The 10,185-nt window shown below is 35.4% G+C and overlaps 1 protein-coding gene across 1 annotated transcript; it reads left to right on the top strand.

The window, feature by feature from the left end:
* Positions 1-3,889: 3,889 nt before the first annotated feature.
* Positions 3,890-5,985, top strand: LOC116160983. The gene is made up of 2 exons (XM_031474147.1): positions 3,890-4,333; positions 5,188-5,985. The coding sequence occupies exons 1-2, from the start codon at positions 3,890-3,892 to the stop codon at positions 5,983-5,985; spliced, it is 1,242 nt and encodes a 413-aa protein (XP_031330007.1).
* The last annotated feature ends 4,200 nt before the right edge of the window (positions 5,986-10,185 follow it).

The raw sequence follows: 10,185 nt of genomic DNA on the forward strand, positions 1-10,185 counted from the left end.
AAGTTCAACCATATTTTCGTTTTTTTTTTGTATTTTTCTTTGAAACGGTAGGGAAATTTCGAATTAGAACAAGCAAAGCTTTTATGGAGAATGCATTTTTGTCAAAAAGCATGTGCTACCAAGTACGCTACCTACGCTACGCTGCTACCTTGATATCAAGCAACTGCGAATGTTCTACTACGGCTGCATCGAATCGAGGCTAAGATATGGACTATGCCTATCAAAATTCATCAAAACGTATCATTAGATGCATGTGCGGAGCAAAAAGTCTACAGTCATGCAAACCACTTTTCACCCTGCTACGGATTTTACCTCTATCGTGCCTCTATATACTCGAGGTGTGCAAATTTGTATTCCTGCGTAAAGACAACCTTAAACGTAACTGTGACATACACGAACACGAAACGAGAGCTACAAGTAACCTCAGGATACCGTTTGCAAGAACAAATATTAACAAAGCCAGCACACATATAATAGGGGCAAAAATGTTCAATAAACTCCCGTCCAAAATCAAAAACGCGCCGAAACTGTATACCTTCACACGGCAACTCAAAATCTTCCTGTTGGCAAATTTATTTTATTCTGTGGAAGATTTCATCAGTTAAATGTTAAATGTCAAATGTTTGTCTTTTGTGTTTAATTGACTTGTCCTATACACTTTGTTTGTCTTATATATATTGATATATTATTATTATTATTATTAAAAGTTTTTCTTCTTATAAAGTTCACTCAACGATGTTACCATCAAGGGTAACTTTGTCAAATGTAAACTACCTCTACCTATCTCTTACAGTTCCCGAGATCCCCATGGTGGCCTTCGAATTTGAATCACCCTGTATACGTCAATTTTATTACACATTACACTAAACTGACTAAACTAATACTAATATGTAATAGGTACTATCATTGAATAAAGAGCTTTATTGAAGTTCAAAAAATTTAATTTGCAACAAGGTATGGATTATAAATTACGGTATTTTAATCTGCAATAAGCAAAGATAAAGAATAAGGAAGACGGTCAAACAAATCGCATTACAAATAAACACCCACACAAGGTCGCAGCTTGCCAGACATCGACAACAATATACAACAGCCCTTTGTTCTAAAAATAACGTAAAATTTTGATATTTGTTGTAAAGGAATGTTACCTATCCCCATTTCTATTATTTATTTCATAAAACGATAGGTAGAGGAGGTATCTTTTGCAATGAATAGGAAAGAGAAACCAAATAAATTTCGAAGCAAGTAGTTGACAAAATAAAAATATACCAGTGAACGATCTTTTTCTTGCTGTCAGCAAATTCTATTACAAGCACGCTCTGTTCAACCTTGAAAGAGAATCGCTAAATGATTTAGCATAGGCAACTTACATAGCCTGCTAGTTTTTTTTTGCTCGTAAATTTTTGGTCTTTTATTATCCCCATTACACAGTACTAGTACTAGCCTAGTTAAAAAGTAAGAACAACTCCATTGCAAGATAAAAGCGCTTACCTATTTCATATCTTTATCGTATTTTTTACTGATTTCATAAAACTTTTGGTGGCACCCTCTGTGAGAAAGAAGCTACACTGTTGACCGCGATATTAGTCACAGCTGCGTAGTTTATTTCCATTTCTCCAGTTTACATGCCCATTTTTCAGAACTTCATTCACCACTTTTTTTATGAAAACTTTTGAGCTTCACATGAATTGCCAAAATATAGATAAGTATTCACGCTACCGATCCCATACACTCGTATTGCTTAAAATGCTCCCTAATTTTTGCATTTAATTCCTAAACTATGAACTCTTTTGACGCATGTTTTCTAGATTTTTTAAACATATATTAATGGACAAAATATCAGTTTATATTGTATGGAAACTATGCTCTGTACATCTATCTACCTAATACATATTTTTCCGATCATATACACCCCTTGCTTATGAAATGGTGAATGAAGTTCCGAGGCAATGCACGCCCCATTGAATTACATGTGCATCACCAGTTGCCTATATTCTCTAAATCCAAACCTTAAGACCCAAATGTTCGCATAAATATTTTTTTTTTATTTACGGGCAAACTTTTATTTTTATAGTTTGCACATGGTAACACATACCAAAGCTGAGCAACAAACTTGAACAATTGAACTAATAACATTCACGGAATCGATATTGGTTAAATTATGAAATGGGGAGTATATTCGGAAATGCTAGCGTATCCATCAGATTATTTTATAATGGAAATAAATGAAAATTGAAAAATTCTGATTTTCTGTAAACATAGCAGGATGATAAAAACGTTATCTCGTAATCGAAAGAATTTATATTGCGTTCCAAAACAAATAAGTGCGTATAAATGTTTTCGCTATTACCATAATTTAATATGTATTCGTTTAGCATACTGAACATTATGGTTACGAGATGTTTGTTGGAGCGAATTTAGTTACACAATTACCAATTTTCAGTAAATGTAACATTTTAATGTACACACATATTTAGTGTAAATATTAATCCAATGGAACTAGGTCATGAAGTCAAGGCAATGTTTTCCTGACAAAAGATTCGCGAAAGCTCGTTAAATATGAACCGGCAAATCATTTTACAGAGCACTTACTTTTCCAATTTTCTGTTCTTTTCCGATTAGAACTTAAGACAACAAACGTTCCTTTTAATCTCATGCTAATTAGATCTTAACGTACAGTATTGGGTATAGGTTTAGGATGTTTACGTTTCGTTCTAGGACTGTTTGTAATTATTTCTTTTAACGAATTAACTTTGATTCTTTGACTTAGTTTAAAGTAGTCCATCATAGTGACAGAATGAATAGCTGGTCAATTTAATTTATTTATTCTTGGCCAGTTTATTGTCCCTCTTGTTCTAGGCCCTCAACAGGATTACGCCCAATCACAAAGTGATGATGCAACGCAATTACTATGGGATATAGGCATGAACAATACAAAAATTATTATTTTATTTGTTATTACTTTATTACTTAGCTTTAGTTATTTGAATTTGGGAATCAGAATTTAAAAAGCAGTTTAAAGCTATGATATTTGTTCTTTATTTATTCTTCGTTGCCGTTATACTTTATTTGAATAAAAACAATCAAATTAATTCTTTTCTTATTCCCAATAAATCCAATTTCTGCCTAGCCAGTCTAAGCCAGTGTTATGTGTCTTTTATTTTTAGCCACCCGATGCCAGACTTCAAAATTGAATTTTCGGTTTTCTGCTGCATCTTTTTCAACGGAGCTGGGCTTTAATGTGGGTATTTGAGTTCTGTTGTAACCACCTGGGTTTTACCTGGGCTTTCCCTTCAGTTGAAACCGGTTAAAACCGTGGGGTTTTAACCGGCTCGGGCAAAATTGGCCATCCCTGAGAGTGACCAGCATAATGCTTTTTAGAGGTGCCCCCGCAGAAGGTCTTAAGTTCGGACTAGCTGGCAGAATGCTCGAAACTGATCTAGGGAAATTCCTATCTCTGCACAGATGAAAATTCTTACCTAAACCCAGATTCGAACACCCGACCATCGGTTTTGCAGCCCAACGCTCCAACTACCGAGCTACAAAGCCGATACTAGTATCACGGTATGGAATAGATGCATGTAGGCAACCAACATTACACGCGACAAACTGGTGCTGATTTTACATTTCTTAAACTGTAAACACCCTGATTCAGATGTTTGAAAATACCGGTTCAACCGTACAAATTCAAAATACAGGTCGCCCGCGATCTGTTAAGGTGCGACTCCACCAAAAAAGCATTGTTCACAAACGTTCGCGAACGATTGCGAACGTTTGCAATCAATTGTTTTCATCCCCTGTCTCCACAAAGCAAACTCAGACGAATTGCTCGTTTGCAAACAGTTTGTCGTCGATCCGTAGATTTACGCGAATTTGTGACTTAAATAAAATGGCAGCAACAATACAAGTAGTTGCATGTGCTTCCGCGTCACTACTCATTATGTCGGTGTTAGTGGAAGAGGAAAAGACGAAAAGAAAAAGAAAACATAAAGTTTGGGTGCCTCGTTTTTTGAAATCGAGAGATGCAAAACAACTGCTAATTGATCTACGACAGGATGATGGAAGTGGGTTATTTAATAACTTTTGCCGTATGTCTCCCGAGGATTTTGATGCCTTAGCTTCACTCGTTGATGAACGTGTACGTAAAAAAGACACAAATTACAGAAGTTCGATACCTGTGGAAGTTAGGCTGGCCATAACGCTTCGATTCTTGGCAACTGGGGATTCCTATCGCAGTTTGATGTACCTTTTTGGAGTTTCAAGACAACTTATTTCCAGAATTATCCCAGAAGTGTGCGGAGCAGTAATAGAAGCGTTGGACGACTACGTAAAGGTGAGCACACTGATTAACTTAAACTGTTTATTTTATTTAAGTGCTATTAATGCATGTAAGCAGTTAAGTAAAAAAAGTACAAATATGTGTATAAAAATCATAATTGATAATGTGTGGATGGGTCATAGTTGGAAACATAATCTGTTATTATTGATGTAGGAGTAGGATGTAGCATATCATTTTGTGTGTCGACGCATGTTGTTGTACGAGAGCAACTTGATATAAATCCCGGCAGTGGTGTGGATGTTCTTGATGTAGATGCACTTGTATGTGAAGATGAAGATTCAGTTGCAAATGCATGTGGCGAGACCAAGGGTTGAAGACGGGAGGGCTGAACATTTATATTTCTTGTATTACTCTCGTGATTATATACCCCCATATCTGCATTAAATAAGATGTCATTGATTAAATGCTGTACTATTGCCTGGGTTCTATGGTTGTAACTTTTCATTTTCATAGCGACATGCTCGCCATATATGTCAGAAGCATCACGTTGATTTATTCCTTGTATTATATTTAAGGCGGCATCGATTCGAGGATCAGATTTAGTTTCTGGTTCGGCTTTCTTTCTTTTCGGTTGACGTGCAATATTTCTGTCAGGTACAACATTGGGTTGACGTGCAGCATTCTGTTCATTTACAACAACCTGCCGACGTACATTCTTGTCGTGTACCATATTTGATTCATGTCCAACATTCGTACGTTGTGTTTGTTGTAACTCAAAATCTTCCGTGAGCGTATCATCTATTGTTTCCTGTAGAGTAGTGTCCTGATCGTTGTGGTCAATTGAGTCATTATCAAAATTTTCATCCTAAAAAAAGATAACTAAGTATCATCTTTTTAATGATTTTCAGATGCCACAAACTCAGGAGGAATGGTTCCAAGTGGCTACAGAATTCGAAGAACAATGGAACTTTCCACATGCAATTGGAGCCATCGACGGGAAGCATGTGCTTATGCAATGTCCTGCGGCTAGCGGTAGTGATTACTACAATTATAAATCCTTCTTTAGCATCGTCTTATTCGCAATGGTGGATGCGAACTACAAGTTCATGTTTGCGGATGTTGGATGTCAAGGTAGGATCTCTGACGGGGGCGTCTTTAAGAATACTAAACTTTATGAAGATCTGTGCAACGGGGAATTAAATTTACCACCTCCAAAAACACTATCAAATGATAAAACGCAATTACCATTTGTAATTTTGGGAGATGAAGCTTTTGCTTTAAGTGAGAATTTGATGAAACCTTATTCGGGGTTCTACGAAAAGGGTTCTAAAGAAAGGATATTCAATTATCGTTTAAGCCGGGCTCGAAGAGTGGTAGAGAATGCGTTTGGTATTTGTTCGAGTGTTTTTAGAGTTTTACGGAAGCCACTACTTTTAACAGCCGAAAGAGCACAATTAGTTGTAATAGCTTGCATTTATTTGCATAACTTCTTGCGGAACAGTAACACATCTAAACAGCTATATTGTCCGGAGAACTGGTTAGACACAGAAGTCAACGGCCAGATGATATTTGGAAAATGGAGGAGTGACAGTGAAATGACCTCTTTAGCTCCTTTGAGAAAAGTGCCAAGAAGGCCATCACGTCATGCCCAGGAAATTAGAAACGAATTTTCTAGATTTTTTTCCACGACTGGATCCGTTCCGTAGCAAAATGAATACGCTTGAGTTTGTTAATATTTTTGTTAATAAAAAGTGGTAAAAGTTTTCAAAAATAATATAGCGGTAGACAGCCGGAAACGACATTCCCAATGCGTTTGCAGTACAATAAAAACATATTTATAAAAAAAAATGGTTTCTACCTCCGTTTCCTCCGCAGGTGTGCCCTCCACAATTTTACTTTTATTTTGAGAGGTGTTTAGGGACTTCCTGCATTTACTCTTGTCCATTAAAAATTGGTTCGAATCCAAACCACTTACTCCTATAAATCTCATTTCGCCCTGAAAAAATATGTTTTTACCATCGCATTAATAAATGGTAAAGAACATTACCTTTTCCAGTCCCCGTAGTACTCTCCTGTCTAGCTTTTTCTCGCCGAAATGACGCCAGAAGAGAGTTTAGTTTTGCCTTAATAATTTCTACATTACTCTCTAGTTGTTTCGCTATTTCACACCATGCATCATTCTTTTTTAATTTATTATAATAGTACTTGTGAGTCGCTTGCCACAATTCAGGATACAAGCCATACGCGGCAATTAATTGTAAACATTTTTCTTGCTCCCACTCCATTTTATCGCACAAATAGATGAAAACTAACTAAAAGGACAAACGTTGCTGCTTGCGAACTAAAACATCTGACTCCACTACACGCGCATTCGCAACGAATTCCTTTTGATCTACCGACATCTCCCGGAACAACTACGCGCACGAACGTGCGCGCCAGTCTGGCTCCACCGGAGGAATACATACGTTCGCAAACAGTTGCAAAGGTTTGCGAACGTTTGCAAACGTTTTGCGCGTTTGGTGGATCCCCGGCTTTAGAAGTGAAGAAACGATTGAATAAGTAAGTATATAGTACTCTGTGTCTAATAGTAATTTTGGAGAACAGCTTGAAAATATTTTACCACTAAGAAAAAGAGCCAACAGTGGCAATGTTGATATCTCTGCATGGTCTAAAATCAAAAATAAAGAAAACAGAGAGAAAGGACTGCAATACTCAAGGAAAAAAAACTCTGAAGGAAAATGGGATTATAACATTCCTAGAGATGAAAAAAGACTTGCAAACCCATACCTTTGTAAAATTTAAAATAATTCCAAAAAAATTGAATGTGACAAAGTGAGCGGGGAAGATTGAGAAAAACTTTTTAAACGGTTTTGGAAGCATATGAACTGGAATGAAAGAAAAATTTATATTCAAAATTTAGTCAAAGTTCAAATGGTACAAATAAGAAGAGGCACTGGAGAAACCAGTAAGAGAAACCTTTCGTTTAAATATCACTTAAAAATAAATAATGCGTAAATTAGAGTCTGCACGTTAGCCATGAAAGAATCTACAGTTTTAAATTGGGTAAAAGTAGACAAATTATAAGAAGCAGAACGTAAGTCTAAAGATAAAAGAAAAGAAGTTAGGATGTATGAAGGTTTAAATAATAAATTAAAAGAATTTTTCGATTTACTCCCTAAAATGGTCACATTATTATCGAGCTTCCACTAGCAAATTGTAACTGGAGCCAACATGGTCCTCAATCAATGAATTGTATAAGTTTTATAAAAACAGTTTTTGCGCTGATAATGAGATTTCACCTGTGTCTAGACTGTTTTTTTCAAAGAGTTCAGTAAACAAAATTTATCTCTGTACATCCCTAAAAAAGATTTATGCGACATCTTCGTAGCATATGACACCAAAAATCTTAGCGAAGAAGAGTATAACTTACACCAGGCTATGAAAAAAGAAGCTCGGGAAGAAAAAGAAAAGGACAAACAATCTGCTTCAACTTCGGCAGTTTTTACAATGGACTTACAGGCCGTACTTCTGTGTCCAAAATCAACTGTAAGCGCGATGTAAAACCAAACTAGTGAGTAGTGATGCACAATTTTACACTCTTCAATTTAAAAACACAGGAAGGTTACTGTTTTCTTTGGCACGAAGTGGAAGGTGTCCTAACATCAAACGAGTTCGCATCAATTTCGGTCCAATTTTTGGAAAACAAAATAATCCCGTCTTTACCAGGAGATAATAAAGAAGTAATATTTTACAGCGATGAACGCACTGCACAAAACAGGAACTCCATTCTAGCAAACGCGTTTGTTAACGTTTGTATGCTCCATAATATTATCATTCAAAAGTTTCTTGAAAAGGGCCCTACACAGATGGAAGTTGATTCTATGCATTCCTGCATCGAAAAGAAAATTAGAAATAGAAAAATAAATGTCCCAGCGGATAATGTTCATGTTTGCAGACTCGCTAGATCGAAACCAAAACCATATGAGGTGCAATACCTTACGCATACTTTGATAATCTCAAATATTATAAATCAATTCGACCTGGAAGAGATACAGTTACAAAAATTCGGGCTTTTAAATATGAGAGCACCGGGAAAATTTTATTTAAGTTAAGACACACTGATCCCTGGGGAGCACTAAGTCAAAGACTTACATTGGCGGAACCTCGGACAATGGAAGGTTTAGACAACATGTATTCAGAAAGACGAAAACTAAAGAAAGACAAGTATGAACACCTTCAAATTTTAAAGAAGAGTTTATTACAAGATTTTCACGAATTATATGATCACCTTCCCTACCAATAAGATTACTTATTTTAGATACTCGTATTAAAGTATGTCTGATTTGTTTCTTGAAAATATATTGATAAATTCAAATTTGTTGTTAATATAAATGTATTTAAATTAATGCCACAACTTTCAATAAAGTTAACCGGTATTTTGGAATATGGTGTCCATGTTACCAACGATCAGAAAAATGCGTAACTCCCGCCATGCATTAATTTCTTAGAATATTTAAAATTGATCTTGTCTGATAAAATTTCATTTATAGTGCCAAAATAAAATATTTAGTACGTTAAATGTTCCAAAATTTCGTTTTGATAGAATTTTTTGCTTCTCCTGTAAAATTTAGCCATAAGGAGTTAAGCGATTTTCTCCTGAAGGGGACGATTTTTTGTTTTATTCAATTATCATAATCTCCTACTCTTTCTGAACACCGTGTATATTTACTTTTACAAAGCATGTAAATAAAATGGAAGTCTCATCTTAAAGTGACAGTAATCATTTTGTGTAAACACCCACTACGACACGATTTATTTGTTTGGTAAAATATGAAAAATAAACGGAAAACATGCCAATCCAAATAAAATATTGCACTCGACAAGAAAATAAAAGGTAAGAATATATAAATGAAGATACCAAAATACTGTGCCGAGTTGCACCAACAACTCACTTAGAATTAAGTAAATGAGAGATTATCACGAAAGGGGGTTCCTGTTTTCGCACTCCAGTATAAATTTTATAGCTTTAATTAACATTTTGAGGCTAAAGTTTAATTGAGCGCGAACATCCGTAATGAGGAAAAGAAGCTTTATTTTGATATTTAAGCGCTTCAATATTTAAGTTTTCTCGCAAATTTCTGCATTTAAATTCACGTATTTTTGAACCGAATTTGCGGAAGCACTGCGCCTTTATAAGTAATCCTCAAATTGACCCACTTGCCAAGGGAAACGTTTTAAGTATATTCTAATGCTTTTTTGAAAATCTTATTCGAATTAAAAGATATTACTGCGGAAGACGTTAATTATTCCCGGAGTTCTCACATTATTAAAAAAGTTTTCACATTTCCGCATTGGTTCGCGTAGGGCGTACATTGTCGGTATGGAAAAATAATGCAACGAACTCTCTTCGTGTAAAGTAAAATATGAAATTCTCGAACTTTTAGATTAAGATATTCTATACATCAATTGGAAAAACTTCTGAACACAAAGCAGTTTCCGACACTTTTTCGTTCTGAAGGGATTCATTATTCCTTGCTACAACATTTACACAAGCAGAGTTCAGCTTTAACTCCGCCATAAACGCGATACACTACACAGAATGTGTCATTTTTAGAAAAAGTAAGCCTGAAATGAGTGAATTATAGATGCATTTTTACGTATCTGACATGACAGCTCCCTAAATTATCCTTATTACCTTTAGTCGAGCTTTTTTGCAAGGATTATTTTCTATACTATTCCATAGAGCCCCTACGTCTGAATGTTACTTTAATGAAGAATGTCTGACACAGCTGTCTACGGGAATAATGTATATTCGCCAGAATTTATTACTTCACTGCGAAATTCCTTTGTTGAAGTAGCTTCCTTTACGTAAAATAATATTTCTTAACACTAATTTTGTAAAAATT

This window comes from Photinus pyralis, unplaced genomic scaffold, assembly GCF_008802855.1.
Source record: "Photinus pyralis isolate 1611_PpyrPB1 unplaced genomic scaffold, Ppyr1.3 Ppyr1.4_LG1, whole genome shotgun sequence".
Taxonomy (NCBI): domain Eukaryota; kingdom Metazoa; phylum Arthropoda; class Insecta; order Coleoptera; family Lampyridae; genus Photinus; species Photinus pyralis.

Bases quoted from the DNA above. Each gene is read 5' to 3' on its own strand.
- LOC116160983 (XM_031474147.1), top strand. From the start codon at position 3,890: ATGGCAGCAACAATACAAGTAGTTGCATGTGCTTCCGCGTCACTACTC. The intron at 4,334-5,187 runs GTGAGCACACTG...AATGATTTTCAG, and splicing joins CGTTGGACGACTACGTAAAG to ATGCCACAAACTCAGGAGGA.